This window comes from Myzus persicae, unplaced genomic scaffold, assembly GCF_001856785.1.
Source record: "Myzus persicae strain clone G006 unplaced genomic scaffold, MPER_G0061.0, whole genome shotgun sequence".
NCBI lineage: Eukaryota > Metazoa > Arthropoda > Insecta > Hemiptera > Aphididae > Myzus > Myzus persicae.
In genome coordinates, this window is record NW_019103798.1 from 51512 (window position 1) to 71150 (window position 19639).

A 19639-nucleotide genomic window follows, 5' to 3' on the forward strand; every position below is an offset into this window, starting at 1 on the left:
ATCAACGTTTACAGTTATAACATTTAATACTATGTACCTATATGTTACGGTGTAGTTGAAACTTGAAACTATAATTATATTATACGTATAGGTACATTTCTGAATTTCTTTATTATTATATACCTAGATATAGTTATTGAATTCTACTTTCTAGTAATTTTACTCAACACAAACTATTTTGCATATAGCCTAAAATTAAACTATTGGGGGCAAGTTTTAATTTCACAAAACTTTATTACAAAAAGAAAACACCAATTTTTATAATGCAAATTCAATTCGTCTTTTTTTTGAATTTGCAAAAACATTAATAATATTATCTATTTGAATATTTGATCTAGAACATCTACTTTATTATACACATTAATTAGACATAATGGTGATAGTCTATCTTCAGTCATCCATTATTTATAGACTTATAGGTTCTTCATAAATCATAATATAGATAGCAGGTACATCGTGAACATCGTCATACCTTTATCTACATACTTGTGCATGTCATAATATGATAGCCGATATTATAAATTATAATATGCCTTTTTTGTTTGAAATTTTTTTTTAACACAATGCATTTATTTATAAATACGGATTGGGAGGGTAGCCCCCCTCCCCCTGGAGCCGCCCTTGTCTATTATTTTATTACTCTTATTACTCGGAATAGAACTGACCCCAGGGGCGCACCCAGAATTTGTTTTTTTTTTTTGGGGGGGGGGGCTAAATTCAAAAAATTGTTATATTAATAGGTAGTATTTATTTTGAAATATGTACAGAAATCTTAAAGCTTGTTTACAACCTTATAAAGTTGAGACGCCTTAGTCATTTTTTCCCCATTATTGAGAGTAATTCTGAAGTTTGAACATCGATTTCTCTGTGAATATGAACACCTGCGGTTTGAGATGAACTAAATTGTATCGATAAAAATGTATAATCTAGACGTTTCCGGTATCCTATGCAGTATTGCAGTACACAGTTTCAACTAACGACGTCGCGACGATAATAATAAACAACAGAGGTCTCTCCCGGGGCCCGGAATGACAGGTATAAATATTAAATATAATATTATGTTATACCTAATGTTTAAATTTCGATAGTTGATATTTTTTTTTTTAATAATTTAAAGTCAAATGTCAATTGTCAATAAACCTAATAAAATATGTTTTGGGGCTAGCCATTTGGGGGGGGGGGGCTAAAGCCCGTTAGCCACCCCCTTGGGTGCGCCCTTGGCGGACCCGCCGGTAACGCCTCTCCTCTCGTTATGGAGCCGGACGAAGAGATTCGCCCGGCGCATGTTTGGCGCTTGACACACAGACATACACTTCTTAATATAAGTACTTATAACTTACAAGTTATATTATTATTCTCGTTATTATATACTAGATAGGTATATATTATATAATATGGCTATACTAAAAATCGTAATTTGTTTACACACATAAATGTTTTTGTTATGTTATTTAATTGGTTTTTTAAATTTTTATTTTTAAAAGAAAGATTACTACATTTACTGGGCCTTTTTTGAGAAAAACTCGTGTGGAGACTGGAGGCTCAGGGTTATCTTAGTTTACAGGTATCTTAGAAATAATAAGTTTAAATATTATGGTACATGCCGTACTTACATATTTTTAGTTCCAGTTCTATCATATCCATATCGGAGTTATATGCATACCAGTAATATATTACCTATTTACCTCAATCGTTCTATTCTTCTATATAATTAACTATTATATTACTACACATTATGGTTTTCATAATTTTACGCATCCGCTGTCGCAGTGTTTGTAAATTTAGTGGCAGTTCATTAACTAGTAAGATGCGGAACAAAATAACGCATAGGTACCTTCCGAAGTCAAAAAGTCAATAATTTTTTTTGCGATTGATTTAAAAATTCATAAAAAATTGCCTCTAAAATGTTATCATAAACTAAAAGGGTTTAGTACTAGTACTGACTTCTGCATCCTAATGGACAGGTAAAAAATTTATGAGTTGTTCCAAACATGTATTCACTATTCATGTATCAAAATAAGTCAATAATTTCAAAGTCGTATAATTTATGACTTTCGTTGAGTTTTGTGCATTGATATCTGATACGATTATTGTATTAAACTTATACAACTAAGTATTAAGATAATATTAAACTGTTTTGTGTAATAAATAATAATAAGGTATAATCCAAACAGGATCTGAAGCAGACTTCAATAAATATACGCTATGATAAGTGATCGAGTATTGTTTAATTGATTTCCAACACTTATGTTCCCTTTCTATGATTTTATTTTGACAAATTATTCAGGGATTTTATTTTTATAACCAGTTTTTGGTATGGATTGAAAGTGCGAAATAGATTGCGTTAAAATAATTAAGGGTTATAAATTTAGTTTTTAAATTTCAAATAAGATGGCCTCCAACAAAGAAGTAAGAACGGTTGAACTTAAATGTGTAATTATTATTTACTCTGGGTGGAACAACTGTCACAGTCTTACTAGAACTAGACTATAGAACTTATAGAAGATTTTAGATTTTTCTATTGTCTATGAACGCAATCATGTTATCAAAGAGGTGTGAAATTGTCATAAACCTTATACTATTAATCTTAGATCATATCATAGAACAATATACAAGTATATAATAATGTATATATATATCATATACAACTATTATACAAGTATAATAATATAATCTAAGCTATTAAAATGTTAAATATATATAATATTAAATCTGATTAATCTATTCTGTGTTTATACCACGGACTAAGATAGATTTTAGTCCGTGGTTTATACCTTAAGTCCATAAGTGGAAATAGTAACTACCATTTTATTCTTCCATGACATTTATACAGGGTTACAGATAACAACTAAAACAGATGTTTAGTACATCGAGGTAATTTTTTACCAAACATTGAAACACATAATACCTCCCGAAATTATAGGCGATTGTTTCTATCGAAATTTTGATTTGTCTTGTGCTTGTGAATTATTTCCTCTCTCGGAAAGTTAAATATCTTTTTTGGATAACTATTCATTCACCAAACAGGTAAATATTATTTAAGTTATTTATATAGACATCAAATTTAGTTATTTTAGGCAAAATCTGTAAACTCTAGTTGATAATGCGTGAAGGTCAATTTCTGAAAATTATGTAAAAGTTTAACTTGGTCATGATTGTTGAATACTCAAATAAGAATTTATTGATTCGTAAACAATTGATTCTTTTATTGAAAATGTTGCTCATTAATTTTTTGTAGAGCATAAATTATGTATCCATTAAAGTTCAAATTATGATTTTAAATTAGAAAAAAATTGTTCAGGAATGACCATTGTATGACATTATATTAAGAATTAAACTATTATCAATATAATAAATAATAATGTATCTAACTTGAATATCTATGTCGAAAAACCAAAGTTTGGTTATCATTTTAGTCTGGATTTTATGATGTATTATTCTCCAAGCCTACATTTGAATATGAAGACATCACCTCAAATTGTATCTAGAATTTACACTTAACTGAGTTAGAACCAGAATATACTATATCAATTTTTATTATTCAAGATTGAATAATAAAATATGGTGCATTTTTAAAATAAACACATTTTATCATTTATGGATACAACATATAGGTAGTGTCATTATAATTTTACCTCACAAAGTTGGTATACTATATATAATATAATTATTGTTATATTAATATTAACTTTAAATACAATTCTATTTTAGAACCATGTCTGCCGGAGCTGTAGTACAAAAATTAGCAAAACCACAATTACGTGGACTTTATGATAAAAAAACCAAGTTCCACCTCGTGTTCAGCGTTGTTCTATCCATTGGAGTTGGTGTGGCATACAAATATGGCATTGGTGAACCTCGTAAGAAAGCTTACGCAGAATTTTACAAGTAATTTATAAATCTCTTTAATCTTAATGTGAATAGTATGTAACAAGTTTAATCTTTTATTTTATAGACACTATGATGCCGAAAAGGACTTTGAAAGAATGAGAAAATTAGGACTTTTCTCATCTTGCCCTGCCGATGATTAAAATAACCTATGTCATAATGTAACTAACTAGTTGTTCTATGTAAATTTATTTGATCAGAAAAGTCAATGAATACACTTTTGTAATGATAAAATATAATTAATTATTATGTGCTACTGATTGTATTCTACTATTACATATTATTGTGTATGTATAAAAATCATGGGGTTATAGTTAAATTGTATCAATAATTAATCACTGAAGGCATAGTAATTTAATATTATAAAGCTAACAGTTTAATCAAAGCCTAGTACCCTAGTTTAATACTTTTGGCATCGATAAAACGATTTAAGTATCAAATACTTGATAATATTTGGCGACTTATTTTTTATTCAGAAGATAAAATCCTCCGAATTTTCACTATTAGTTTACCAATCCTATTAAAACTATGTATCGACCGAGTATGGCGAGACGATTGATTAGATAGTTATTAATAACTATTAACCAACTGAAAAATCGTTTCACGGCTCGTATATTTTTATTGCATGGCGGATGATTGCTTTGGATAACGCGCAATTGTGTAAATAAAAGAATCAAATTTTTAGAACTATCAAAATTGTTCGCTTATCGTTAATTTTTGGATTTGAAGTCATCGACCATCGTTATCTTTAAGGACAACGATTAATATATTTCTGATTTTATTATACGATTTTCGGGAGGGTGTGTTAGCGATAACGTCAGGTGCGCCAACTCATATTTTGGTGCTGGAGGTGACAAGACCGTCGTAGGGTTAAAAGTCGTTACTTTGTCTGATTACTGCAACGCGAAGGTCCGCCACCCAAATCGTACTTTTCGCCTTGCCGTTGACGACTTATTCAGAAATAATAATTTATTCGCTTATTGCATTGTTCCGCGCTTGTGGCGGGGTGGCCGATAGCGACGCAAACGGCATATTTTATTCGAATTCGCGTGATTTGCATCTACTCGGCAGTGCGACCAACAGGTCGGGCGCCACCATCAACCCAATCGGTCAAATTTTCCAAAAAGACCGAAACTAGATGAAGCGCCAACCAAGCACTTCCCCAACGCCGATATCAGTCTTTTTCGACTGTCTGGAATTTTTGGCTCGCTCGAAGTCGGTCGGTCGGCAGGATCATCTCGGCGGCGGCGTAGCACACCCGCCACTGGTGGGACATTTAGTGCGCTGACACGTTGGCCGCACTGCGACAGCCAGTGATGTGCATTGCAAATGGCCGCTCTTGTTATTGTTCCGTAGTCCCGTAGCGTTTCGCGATTCAACACGATAATAAACCCCCAGACTCGCGAAAGCTCGTAGTTGCCGTCTTCGTCGTCACCCCGTACGGATAACCGCAGTGTTGGTGATCGCCGTGACGTACGTACCGTTTGCGAATCATCAGTCCGCCGAAACACAAACGTCTTCGTCGTGAACGCATCGGCGGTGTTTCTCCCGTGTGCGTGTGTGTGTGTGTGTGCGTGAGTGTGTGTGCGTATACCGCGATATTAATATTATTATTGCGACTTTGTGTGTGTGTGTGTGTGTGCGCGAAAAGTGTCCGATGTACAGCAACAACGTCCGTTGGATTACACTCCGGCCGCCTGGAACAACATGTACGTAACAAATCGGTTGACACCGAGCTTAATGTAGGGTTTTGATGGCGGCGGCGGCGACCGGGCGTTGCGGCGGGCTTACCACCGCCGCCGCTCCCTTGGCCTACACAAAATGGTGGTCGGGTCCGTCAGACTACAACGTAGTCCTCTCGCTCAACGGATTCAATATTTCCTTACCCGTGGCCGAGTGGCCGACAGAACCACCTTGGCCACTCGACGAGGGGCCCCCGGCCGCCCGCCTACCACCGCCGTGTTATTATTATTATTATTATTATTATTATTATTATTATTATTGTGATGGTCGCACAGTGTTGGGGCCACGTTCCTTAGCGGGGAGGGGAGGGGTTGTACATTTTTTTCGAGTTTTGACGAGACACTGATCGAATTTGGAAATGTTTATCGCGCCCACGGACCAAAACGACTTTGTTATTGCGGGTTATTTGTTGTTGTTGTCTTGTGTTCAGAGACGATTGTGGTCGACACGCGCCCAGCGGGTGTCAATCCTAAACGAAGTCGGCTGAACACTACTTGGTGGTGTCGCGTCGATTTCGATTTTTTTTTCATCGTCACCGATTTTGACGCGTTTGTAACTTGAGGCTAAATTAGTTAAACATTACCATCCGAATTTCAGATATAAACCCATTTCATGATCGCATGAATGTCTTAGTTGGTAAGTTGAAGTCTATAAGATTGTACATCTCTAGCATGAACTAAGAAAGACTAACGCTTTATGAAGGTTAACTAATCTGCAAGTATAGACTTTTCTGTATTAATCATGATTTTTTAAAATTGAAAATTGAACACTGGTGTACGAATTTGTAGTTTAACTTAAATAGGTACCTAGTAGAATAATGTTATATATTTTACACGTTTAAACACTACATTTGTTTAACCCTTTATTGATTGCTATGCCTTCTTTACCGCTGTTAGTCACATGTGAGTGTCGTGCTCACTTTAAGTATCTAGTTAATTTTGTCGATAACAATATGTTTTTGTTAAAACAAGTCGGGGATCACGATTTTGAGATAAAAGATAAACCTTCAATAAAAATACCTTGTTTATCATTGAATATTAACAACACCTTTTATTTTGTTTTAAATACAAAGTCACTTGAATTATCTGGATAATGATAAGAATTTAACTCAAAAATCATTTGTAATGATATATTGTGTATTTTTCATCCATTTTATGTACAAATTAATGTCAATAACAATTATACAACCAAATAAAAAAAAAAGTTGGCTCTTCTCTTGGTCCCTAAAAAAATCATAAATTTTAAATTTTATTTATGTTGTTAAATTAATAAATTGGAGGTATTTTTTGTAGACAAAATTACTCAAGAAACTATATTTACCATGGTAATCGAGGTGCTCTAATCCTGACCACTGACTTGTGAATAAATTCAAATAAAGTGTTTAAAAAGTGTATTGAACATATCACCTTTATAATGTCTAAATACCAGTGTCTATAGGGTTATATTCCTTACTAGCGTTTACCTATATTCTTATCTTTTTAAATAATAATTTGAACATGTGATATTTTTATTTTACTGCAATGTATGGAATCCAAATAAGTTAAAATAAGTCAACATAGTGTCAAGTAAATTTTTAGTTGAGTGACACCTACCTATTTTGAGAAACCTTTATTTAGAGGATAACAATTTGATTATAATTACATTTTTTATAGAATTCCTACTTGGAACAATTACTTATTTAGGTACCTACTTATTGTATTATCCATAGTATCAACATTTTTTTTATCAATAAAGTAATGTAGTACATAATGATTTCAGAATTAACATGATATATTTTTATCATATTACATATTTAAAAGAACTAAACATTTATTTTAATAGTAATTATGTAATTATAATACCTACTATCAAAAATTGGTAAGTGATTTGAATTCTTAGAAGTGAACATGTATTAACATGTATAAAATAGAAAATCAGGCAGTTAACCCCAATAATGCTTCATAAATTCCCCACAACTCAATAAATAATCTATATAAAAACATTGCATATTTAAAATTTTTTTTTTATGTATTTTACTTCCAAACTAAAATTTTTTTGTACCCAATACTTCTGGCTTTTTTTAAAAGATGGTTTCTAACTACAAATAATATATAGTTCGACAATTTAAACTTCTGGGATTTGGATTGATTAGATGCAATTTGCATCTATTCCTGTTAGTTGGTAAATGTAGATATATTGAAGGACTCGTTTATGCTGAATTTGAATAGTTATTATTGTAATAGACGAACCCTGAACTAACCTACTCATCTCAAAAATCGGCCTTTATAACCTATTCATAGTAAACAGCAAAACATGAACTTATTTTAATCTCAATAACTAATAAAGTAATAACATTCTAAGTGATACATCAGCAAGGCAACATTAGATTAAATTAGCTATTTTGAATGTCCTTCTACAGGTTTTACATTTTTATACACCTTTCTTCTGTTTGTACTTATTAAATCTTATTAAATTTAGATTTATATATAAAGTAATCAAGTTAAGTATTGTTTTATTAATGCTTATACAAATATAAAATGACATTATAAATAACCAACTTTTCATGAAATTAATTTTTATTGCTGAATACTACAGACACTTTATTAATTCTATTGCTACAGTGTGTCCCGTGAGGATTTACCCATTGCAATATCTCCTGAAATAATGAAGATATCATAGATCTGGTTTTTTTTATAAGAATCAGTGGCAAGAACTACAAGTGTTTCATGTTCTAATAAAAAGAAATTGAAAAATCAATTTTTTTATTTAAATTTTTTCAACAAATTGAAGATATTTTGTAGAGTTTATTTTACTGAAAATATTGACGTTTCAATATTATATTTTCATTAGTCTCCCAATTTTTAATATTTTTTCTAGTTTTGAGAAATATTGTAAATTATTTAATAGCATGTGGTATCAATTGTGTGGTGCGTGCTCATACGGCCAGTGAGCGCTTTCAGTGTGGTCCCAATTTTTCTCGAAACTAGAAAAAAACATTAAAAATCAGCATATTATTGAAATAAAATATTGTAACGTCAATGGCTACCTTCAATTTTTTTGAAAATAATTAAGTGAAAAAATATATTTAGTAACTTTTTTATCAAAACATTAAAATAAATTTAAACATAAAATATGTATAGTTTTTGTCCCTGTGAGTCTTATTAAAAAACCAAAACTATGATATCTTCATTATTTTAGGAGAAATTGCTTACAAGACACCTGTTTATGTATAAACTAATATACTTATTACTTTAATATAAAATATTTATAGTATATATACGCATACAGTACCTGTAGTAGAATAACACCTCGAATAACACGAATAACTCCTTTAATGGCCTCCTAATATTTTTTGAGTTATTTTTTTAAATCATTTCTACAATTTTGTTCAAAATTAATTTCAGCCAAGAAACTCTTAATAGATGATTATTAGTGTAGGAACTGTACTAATTGGTATTTGATATTTTAACACATTATTACCTCAGTTATAACTTATTTGGCATGATGAATTAATTTTAATTTATAGGTAGGTACCTACTTGTTCCCTAATTATTAGAAGTATTGTTATAATGAGGTACCTACCTACTAGATTATTTATTGTACTAAGAGATTACAAATTAAGAGTTACTTATAGGTAAATTGTAAATAAATTCAATTAAAACGAGGAACGTAGTGTAAACATCTATAATACATATACCTGACTTGAGATCAATCTATTTGAAAGGGTAGGCATGTGGTACCTACTTAATTTTGCTGATTTTAGTAAATTTATTAAGAATTTAAACTTGTGCCAATATAAATATTTAATTATATGTATTTTAATATACCTACTAATTATAGCTGAAAGTTGTACCTGAGTAAATTGTTGATACATTATAATTCATTCCTATAACTTTAGATATGGCTCATTTTTATGTGATTATAAGCATTTAAAGTTCAAAAAATGCATTTTATTCATCAAGATCACTTGAATTTGCTACCTAATTATTATGTTTTTGTTAATAAAAATGTTTTTAATTATAAATCATAGGTATTTATTTCATAACGTTTTTTTTTAAATTTTAATTTCATGACGTTTATTACTGGAAATAAAAAAAAAATGTCGCCTCCTTTTTGTATAATCAATTGAAACAATTTGGACAACATTGGATATTCAAATGTGGAATATTGATTTTTCCATTACTTGTTGTTATTTTTTTTCAAATATTAATTGTAGAAACTTCTTGAAACATTCCACTTTTACTTAATTTGTATTTTTCCATAGAAACACAATGAAATTGTCAAAATGTTTAGACTTTTTAAACTATTCATAGGTACTTTCAAGCATTTGTAACTTTGTAATTTTTTTAAAAATGTTTTTTACGTTTATCATTGTGGATCACAATATACATGTTAGATATGTGAAAACATTCACTTTAAATTATTTTTTAATTGTTTTGTGTTGTATGTTCTAGGTTGATCAAATAGTTGGATTTAAACCCAATTTGTAAGAAAATGGAAGATCTGGTTATGGTATGTTAATATAGTTTAAATCTGGTTGTATTTGTATTGTATGTACTATCTTATAATTTCAGTGAAATGGCCGCAAATAGCGATGGTGCTACTCAGTTGGTTACAACCATTGTCACGTGCGAAGGGGACCTGAATGACCCTCAATTTAACCAACAGTTTGATAAGATCGTGAAAGATCTAAACGAACTTCTATTTCAAGGTAAATTTATATTTGTTATATATTAAAATGTTTATTATTACATTAAGTTTAATATTTTTGTTTTTGTTTTTGTTTCTTTTTTTTATTAGGAACTATACAAGCACCTGTAGATTATTTTAAAAAACCCATAGCATGCAATGTAGACTAGACATGAATGGTACTTACTTCAAATAAATAATAGTGGATCATAATAAAAATTATTTTAATTTTCTAAAATTGATTAATTTTCATTTTTGTTCATCAATTTTTTTTAGGTTCGGCTGAAGAGAAAGGGATTTATGTGAACAAACTTGAGCCATGGAATTCTGTAAGGGTAACTATTACTGTGCCACGGGAAGCTGCTACAAAGCTTCAACAGTTGGCACAACAAGGGGATGCAGCTCTTTCCAGGCTCGGAATTTTGTCTGTCCAAGTCGAAGGCGATCAGGTTTGTTAATCATAAAGTATATTATATATTTAATATATTATTCTATGATATTTTGTGTTCAGATGATTTCTTTAAGACTTGGAGGCAATCGGTTTGGTGGGGAAAGCCAAGAATTAGTGTTAAGAACATCAGCCGGTCCATCAAACACGAGTCAGCCAACTGCTTCAGAAGAAAGTGCTGCTGTGAATTCATTGATCAAAGCTATGGCTTCCGCAACATCTCCTGCTCTGCAGTCTCCATCGCCTCACTTATCGACACCCCAGTTCAAAAGCCCCAACGTAGTGGCTGTCGATTCTACCCCATTGCCTCCGATACCACCTTTGCCCTCCACGGCAGAACCATCCCCAAGACCCCACATATGGCCGTTTGTAAGCATGAACCAAGCTGCTCAGACCATACACAACCGAGAGTCAATGCACACCGGACCTCCACCTCCACCACCTTATCCAGGATCTCAAAACGGAGTGTATAAAACCCAAAGATCAGGGGATGCAAATGCATCAGTGCACTCAAGTCCATTGTTGGTTAATTTGTTACAAAATGAAGGTGCTGGAAAAATGCCTCCACCAATGGACAAACATAAGAAACCTTTAATACCTTCTCCAAATGTGGTGAAAAATCAAGATGGTTTTTCTGGTTCAGAGTTTACCCAATCTGCATTTGCTAATGTTGCTTCGGATGTTCAAGTTGTCCAAAGGCTACAGAAGCTACCAGATTCAGTTACCAACAGTGCTCAGAATCGAGTAGATTCCATTGGATCTCCTAATGGACCAACTACTAGGTTGGTCAACAAACACAATGTGCCTTCCCAAGAGCTCTCACAAACACAGAAGATTGTTGGCTCACCAAATGTACAAACTTCTTATGCTATTCGGCATGCCTTCTTGTCAAGCTCACCAATTACCCAAAACCGTTTACAAACTGTTCCCCAAAATGTCACTATCACTACCAATCAATTAAAACTCAACCAAGGTTATATCAATCAAATGAGGCAAGGTTCAAATCATCTGATGGCTAAGCCAAATATAACTCAACAATTCATTCAGCCTCAAATTAGGTTACAAACACAGTATAGCCCAGCAGGGTCGCATAAACCAATTCAGACCAATGCCATATTGCAACAAAGGACAGATTTGATGTCTACTCAATTGACAACTGTTAGCAGCCATGATTCTACCCTAATGCAAAAAGGTCCATCGGTTTCAAGTCAATCCCAGAATATCACTTCCAATAATTCATTCCATCCTGTACCTAATAATCAGATAACAAATGTTTCTCAAACCCCTTGTACATATAATGAAACGTCCCAGCAAAATTTTAATAATCTTATACAGGGTACTCATAATCATAATCAGGCACAAACTATTACTGTAAATAAAAAACCTGATCTATCACCTAATGAAGTCAGCTTGCAACAAAGATTGAATACTCAGCAACCAGAAAATACATGTCAAGAAATTCAAAAAAGTGTGGTATCTAGTCAACCGATAAAATCTCCACCTTTAACTTCTTCTGGTAAACAGCGACAGTTTCTTATAAATCCTTTGACTGGAGATATGGAACCTATGTCTAGCGATAGTAGTTCGGAAAGTGATACAGAAGAAAAAATAAAAAATTTGCCAGTAGCAGATGATAGTTTTTATAATTTTTCTTCTCCGATAACAAATGATAGGTCCAATTCTGTATTTTCGGATGATGAAGATACTGGTTCACCTACCTCCCGTCGTAATGATACTACTACTGATCAATCTGATTCTGAAGCCACTGTAAGATCAACTAACAGTGAAGCATCCTCTCGTCATCGATCAAGTCCATTACCTGCTCCTGCTGAAAAAATAAAATTACGGTTGAAGAAATTGACTGAAAAGAAAGAACCATATAAAGTTGACGTTTCATTTGGTAGTTCTCCTTTATGTAAAGTAGATAAAAGGCACTTTGGAAATCCGTCAACACCATTAGCTGGGTCTTCTGCTGAAGGACTTCGTGTACCGCCTTTACATATTTCATTAAGAGGAAGAAATGCTGCTGTGGTAATTGGTTCAAGGAAGGAGAAGAAATGGAAAGACTCTGACGATGAAAGTAAGAAATCAACAGGGTGTAAAGTAAAAACTAGCGTAAACCACTTAAAAACTAAAAGTTCAAACCAGGACTTGTTAAAAATTTGTTCAAAACAAATAAAGCTAGAAAATATTGAAGAAGATGATTCTAGAGTGAAACTAAAAAGAATCGAAGAAATTGTAGAACCTGTATCTTCATCAGTTGATTCTAATGAGCCCACTAGTAGTTACAATCCTGTTTTACCTCCTGGAAGAATATATCCAACTGAAGCGGAAGTGGCGTCAATATTAAGGTCCATGCCTAGTGATAAACATAACAAGATGAGCTTGAGCTTCAATAAAGTTAAAAAAAGAGAGTCTAAAAAGAAATGCTTACCGAGGGAAAGAACAGGATCTGTAGACAGTCCTAACTTGCACAGAATTGTTGAAAGAACCCATTCTAAAACAAAAATTAATAAGAGTAGTGCAGTTTCACTGTTTAAAAATGTTGTAAAATCATCGGCAGTTAAAGAAGCAAGGATGCTTGCTGCTGCTACTTTTGGAAATAGAAACAATTTTCATGAAAAACAACGGGCCCTGAACAATGGACTGGATACTGTTACTCAACCTAGTGGATCACAATCAAATAATCAAAGACGAACCAGTGTCGACATACCTTTTATTGGTAACTTAAATTTATTAAATTGAAATTAATAATTGTTTATTTATTTGTTATTTCTAATTCCGTATTTATTTCTTTAGGTACACATACATTGAATTCTTCAATGACAAAATTGAACAGATCTCTTAGTGGTCAGTCTAATGATACATATCTAACATCTAGCCACTTTTCCAACCACCTTTTACCTGGTCAAAAACCACAGGGACCTAATACGTTTCACAAGGATATGAATAAAAAACCCTTAACTGTGGTCAGTCGAAAAGTGACTAACTCTAAAAGTAAAGACAGTAGAAATTCTAAACTTGAAAGTGGAGTAAAACGAAAAGAATTTCAATTGACTGCAAAACGCAATGATCATTTTATTCAAAAATTTGATGTTGATAAACCTAATTGTGTTACTGTTGGATGTGTTCAAATAGAAAAACGTGATGAACATCTTACACTGCCTATTACAGATATTGATGTATCCGAAAAAAACTTAAAACAAAGGTTACTTGAAGATACTGTGCCACAAATAAGAAATGTCATGAGGATAGAAACCCCTACAGTTGAAGATATTAAATGTGAGCGTGTTCAAACTGAAACAAAAAACATGAATGGGAGTGAAAGTCCTGCTGGCCACGGTAACACTCAAGGAGAAGATTCGGGTATTGAGTCTATGGATGCTTTATCAGAGAAAAGTCCCAACCAAGGAGAAAGTCCTTGTCGGAAAGATGATCAAACAACTGGTCAGAAACCAGCTGTTCCATTGAAACAAGAAGAAACGAAAATACCTGTTGAATCTATAGACCAACAGAGTACAGCAGATTCTCCTGATTTAGATGATATTCAGCCATTTCGTGTAACACCAGCTTTATATACATATTCTAACCCAGAAAAAATTAGAGACGATTCTCCTCCTGTTTCGCCTAAATTGGATATTGAAGATATTCTAGATCAAACAGAACCACACCTTGTTTCTTCTTCAGAGACTGATGGAGATTTACCCTCTGTCAAACTAAAGAAAAGGAAGCGTATGGATTCTGAAGACAGTAAGACTGATTGTGATGCCCCCGTGGTAAAAAAACCAAGTAAGTAAATGTTTTTATGTACCATAGTCGACACAAAGGAAAACACTATTTAAGCTGATTATTTAATTTTGAATAGCTTTTTTAATGTTTTCCTTTGGTTAGAAATATGTATCTAAGATGATTTCTTATGGTTTTTATTTTTATAAATAATATAAATTATTATTTTAATTTTTAAAGATATTGAAAATGATATAATTGGAAAATCGGACATGGTGCCTATGAATGTTGTCTCAGAAAATAAATCTCTATTAGAACAACTTTTGATAGATATACCATCTGATACAGAAGCAGCCAAAAAATCAGCAGTTACTACAAGAAGCACGCGTTCTCATAGGTATTAAGCATATAATTTATAAATTATATTTCATTGAATAACATTTTTTTTTACTGATAGAACAAATACGCGAGTATCTGTACAAGTCACCTCGGGAGCTCCATCTCAACCAAGTTTACCATCACCCACGCGTCGTTCTAATCGTAACACACATCCACCTAACAGAACGTGTGCTGGCAAATCTTGTGATAGGTCTGCACCTAGTAAAACAATTGAAAAAAAGGAGAAGAATACAATTTCTACGCCTACTAAACTTGATAAAACACCTCTCAGACCTCAATCAACAGCTGTTACTATTAACACTAGGGCCGCAAGTGCTTCAAAGCAAACTGTTACAATAACATCACCTTCATCAGAAATTTTGACTGCTGAAGGTGATAAACAGACTACAAGAAGGAAAACAAGGAGCACGTTGCCTAATAGTAAGTAAGAATTTCGATCATTGAATCCATTATCTATGATTATTTAGAGGTTGATACACCTACATGTGTTGTGTTTCATCTTACAAATGTAAAACAGCAAAGACTGTTTCACGTAGGAAAAAACCGAGATGGCTTCAGTTATACCTAAGAAACCAAATTTTCACTACAAATGAAGGAGAATTTTGATTGTGTCGTAGATTTTTATCTTATCGATAAAGTCAATATACCAAAAGTTATTTAATTTTGAAAATATTAAAATATCAGATTTTTAAAATTATTATAACTTTTTTCTTATTGATGATATCAAACAAATAAAAATTCTACATCACCGAAAATATTGTCTTCTATACGGTGTAAACTTTTGTTATCTCTACTAAAACTACAGACTGAGTTGCTCTATCCTACACAAAACAGTTTTTACTATGTTGTATATTTGTAAGACAGAGGCTACACATGCTGCTGTAGCGTTGTCTTAAGTCCCAGAATCTTGTTAGTGAGTGACAAAATCTTTATGAGAGCAAAATAGTTATTTTGTCCGGTACAGATAATTTAAAAATTTCTTGAGTCCTTATTTGTTTCCTCTCTCATGTCGCTATGGCAAATTTGAGTTTGACAGAACCAATCTTATATTTTGTTATTAGCTTTTAACTAAGCATAGAGATTTTATAGTTTATATTTATTTTTTTATAAATTTTTGTTTATTAATTATTTCTTTTGTATCTTATCTCCCAAAAGTAATAATTAGGGATACATTTGAATATTTGTACAAACAGTTTTTGACAAGATACATTATCAATGATTGAATAACTGTAGAAACTTGATATTTATATATTATTTTCAAAATATTAAAGCTATATTAGAGTTATTTATGGACATTTAAAATTTTCATTAATGATGCGGCTTGAATAAGAAGTGCACCATCTGGTGTTTATATAATCTGTGATATTAATATAGGTAGTATTAATTTATTGTAACATAAATATTTTTTTTTTTTCCAATTAAAATGAATATTATTCAAAAAACAACGATTGTAAATAAATAACATCACTATTTTAATTTTGTTAATAGTGGACCCGGAGAATGTTGCGAGACGACGACGAGCGTCACGTGATGGTAAATGACATACACAACCGGTGCCGACGCCGACGACACATAATACTGCGTCATCTCCGGCCATCGTCGTCGGACCCGGGTAATTTCTATTAGGTTCTTTTTTCTTTTTTACATAGCAAAATATTTTGTATCTCTTTTTTGTTTGTTAAATTTAATGTGTTTGGATTCTATTAGCTTACAATTTGATATATATATATATATACAATATACAATATATACATTTATTATTATTATAATCTCGGTATATCATATGTACAAATGTCTGTATGTGAATGAATACATGTTTGTATATATGTATGTATATGTATATGTATATGTATGTATACATTTTATACTAAAAAATGTATTCAGATTTTATAAGAAGAAGTGTAGCATAACTATTATTCATTTCTCATATAATTTCTCATTCTTTTATTTTCAATAAATAGTTATTTGTTATTTTTATCATTGCTGTCTTTATATATATGTGTGAATATATATATATATATATATAAATTCTGTTGGTTGTTGCCTTAGGAATATTATTATTAGAGCAAAAACAATTGAGATACTAAATTAATTTTTATTTACGATATGCTTGAAGTATTTTTTTTCCTTTTTTACATCAATGTTTCTTGTTATGTAAATATTAAATGTAAATTAATGTTGGACATTTTGTTGCGTTTTCAAAAAGTAAAATAAAATAAAAAAAAATATATATATATATTAAAATGATATTTCATAAATTTTAAATTTACACATGATTTTTGTAAAATGTGTCATAGGTGTCTTGTGCATTTTGTTGTCCCTTAAACATTTTTATGTAAATAATTTCATGTAAACTTAAGTTAAACATTCTTGTAAAATTTAAGTAAACCTTGTTACTCGTGTTTTTTTTCTTTTTTTTTTTAATGGGTGAAAATAATGTGTTTCTTCTTGAGCTTTATTATTATTATTATTATTATTATTATTATTATTATTATATTATTATATTATTATTATTATATTATTATTATATTATTATTTTATTTTATTTTATTATATTATTATTTTTTTTATATATATTTACAATCTGATCGCTGTTGGCGGTTAGTGACAATAAAACTTTAATCTAAACAATCTTAACAGTAAAAAAAGTAAGTGCAATAATTTTGTGTGTGTAAATAATATACCTTTTTTTTTATAGTGATAATTATTATGATTAGCTACACATTTTTAAAAACAAATTATGTTAATTTCCTTTTTTCTGTCATTGGTGCAATTATCACACATACACTATTGGCAGCTTTAACAAAAAAATCAAATCGAAAATTAGTTTTCGAGTTAATTAAACTTTTAAATTACATATTTTGTTTGCATTACACCTTCTTATGATAAAAAAAAAATAGAAAATAAAAAATTTGTAATTGTTTAATTTTTATATAGTAATTATATATGGTATTGTAGATTCTATTTATAAATAATTAAACAAAATTGATGTATAAATCAATATACATACATATGTACAATTATATATTTGAGACGACATATACACATTTTATTATTGTAAATAGTTGTTCAGTTTTAAGAAATATATATGTTTCAGGTAATCATATTTTATATTTTACTTAATAATTATGTTTAAAGATCCAAGATTTTCAAGGTAGAAATTGGAGTATCGGTGTAAAGTTTTTAAGTAGTTGAATGTGAGATATATCAGCTAAATTTATAGATAAAATCTAACTCAAACATTGATTTAAGTCATCTGAACAAAACTGGTACTTTTCAAATTTTTCTTCTTGAAAATCTTAATCTTTAACAATAATGGTAACCTTATAATTTTCTCTGTAATTCCAGTCTTGTATTCAGGGATGTACTTAGAGGGGGACAATGGGGACAGTTGGCCCGTGGGGCCAAATATTGATCTATTGAGGGGGATGGCCTGGCACCTCTGTAGCCTGATGTAATATTGTATCAATAAATATTTTTTTTTTTGGAAAGAATTTGTACTTATGACGTGATCAGAATTTGATGACGTCATTTATCAATCAACGATAACTGATAAATGCTAGCATAGAAATATAGAATATAATTAATATTATTTTAACATAACCACCGTTGTAGATAGACAACCATGACATAATCATAAATAATTATAACTAAAAAACAGGTAAGTTGATGTCGCTCTGCTCTACTTAAGGTTTCTAGGTCTCAGACTCAAGGAGATCGCTGTAATGGATTTTATTAAAATTGAATTCTATGATATGATATCATTGCATACAAAAAATGATTCTGAGCGGAGACGGTATATCAGTCTAGGATATTTTATATTGTTATTGGTTATTGTTAATGTAAGTTGAATTAGTATTATTCTTAAATTATCAGTGATGCTGGAAAAATATTAAATATACCTATATCAATTGGGCTGTTTTGTAACTGAATAACAAAATGACAAACGTTATTCTTGAATTTCCCGAATGCACCAACTAGATTCACTTTCCTACCAGAAAAATTGCTCTTGAAGAAAATCAAAGCACTTTAATTGGTCAAAACCGTGATGACAGACACAAAAAATTAATAATATATTAACACACATCATTGTAAAATCAATGCATCCATCGCTCCACTCAGAATCTAAAATGTGTTAAGATAAGTCAATAAAATATGGTTGACCCAGGGTTCCAAAATTATAAATACTACCCTGTTTGTATTTTGTTTAAATATTGTTTTGCACTGAAAGCCAACTTAGTATCTAGTCATTTTTATCAGTTGGAAACCAGGATGACAAAAAAAATGTCATTTAAGAGCTTGTAGTTTAATGGTTCAATGCATATTTAGACTACCCCCGTGGGGGTAAGGGAAAATAACTTTCAGGAAGAATACAATATTTGTATTTTATAACACATAATCAATTAATAATTTCTCTTTTTTTATTTGTCCGCTACTAAATGTACTATGATAGCTTAACATTTAAATTATGCATTAAAACAATTTCACGGTTATTATTTCTTATACCACAAATCAAATTCTTTTTGAATATATTCTCAAACCTAAACATAGAAATTGTATTAAAACATTGAAAACAATCAGTGATTTTTGGTACATTTTCTAAATGTAAAATGTATTTTATTAATTATCTATAAGCTACGGACTTATAACTATTGAACATAAATAGTGAACATTCAGTTTGACCTAGTATTAGAAAAAAAATCGGCTTTCTTAATGAAAAATTACAATCTTTAAAACAATGAATTTATAATTACCTATGTTAAAGAT

The 19639-nt window shown here is 31.0% G+C and overlaps 2 protein-coding genes across 4 annotated transcripts; both read left to right on the forward strand.

Moving 5' to 3' along the window:
- The first annotated feature begins 2869 nt into the window (after nucleotides 1-2869).
- Nucleotides 2870-4148, forward strand: LOC111035314 (cytochrome c oxidase subunit 6C). The gene is made up of 3 exons (XM_022316883.1): nucleotides 2870-3027; nucleotides 3712-3888; nucleotides 3956-4148. Exons 2-3 carry the CDS (start codon nucleotides 3716-3718, stop codon nucleotides 4029-4031), a joined length of 249 nt encoding a protein of 82 aa, XP_022172575.1. The 5' UTR covers nucleotides 2870-3027; nucleotides 3712-3715; the 3' UTR covers nucleotides 4032-4148.
- Nucleotides 4149-5207: 1059 nt separating this feature from the next.
- LOC111035313 lies at nucleotides 5208-16524 on the forward strand. Of its 3 annotated transcripts, none has more exons than XM_022316881.1 (9): nucleotides 5208-5597; nucleotides 10065-10122; nucleotides 10185-10321; nucleotides 10576-10748; nucleotides 10811-13469; nucleotides 13547-14536; nucleotides 14714-14870; nucleotides 14931-15296; nucleotides 16361-16524. In XM_022316881.1, exons 3-9 carry the CDS (start codon nucleotides 10189-10191, stop codon nucleotides 16401-16403), a joined length of 4521 nt encoding a protein of 1506 aa, XP_022172573.1. In that variant the 5' UTR covers nucleotides 5208-5597; nucleotides 10065-10122; nucleotides 10185-10188; the 3' UTR covers nucleotides 16404-16524. The 3 variants fall into 3 exon arrangements, with proteins under 3 accessions (XP_022172573.1, XP_022172572.1, XP_022172574.1); XM_022316880.1 differs by having other exon boundaries at nucleotides 5209-5597; nucleotides 14931-15292; XM_022316882.1 differs by lacking the exons at nucleotides 5208-5597; nucleotides 10065-10122 and adding an exon at nucleotides 10411-10478 and having other exon boundaries at nucleotides 10205-10321; nucleotides 14931-15292.
- The last annotated feature ends 3115 nt before the right edge of the window (nucleotides 16525-19639 follow it).

What these genes read in the sequence shown, in the direction of transcription:
- LOC111035314 (XM_022316883.1), top strand. Translation starts at nt 3,716, where the DNA reads ATGTCTGCCGGAGCTGTAGTACAAAAATTAGCAAAACCACAATTACGT. An exon ending in GCTTACGCAGAATTTTACAA is followed by an intron (nt 3,889 to 3,955) that starts GTAATTTATAAA and finishes TTTATTTTATAG; the next exon opens with ACACTATGATGCCGAAAAGG.
- LOC111035313 (XM_022316880.1), top strand. Translation starts at nt 10,189, where the DNA reads ATGGCCGCAAATAGCGATGGTGCTACTCAGTTGGTTACAACCATTGTC. An exon ending in TGTCGACATACCTTTTATTG is followed by an intron (nt 13,470 to 13,546) that starts GTAACTTAAATT and finishes TTATTTCTTTAG; the next exon opens with GTACACATACATTGAATTCT. An exon ending in AAGGAGCACGTTGCCTAATA is followed by an intron (nt 15,293 to 16,360) that starts GTAAGTAAGAAT and finishes TTTTGTTAATAG; the next exon opens with TGGACCCGGAGAATGTTGCG.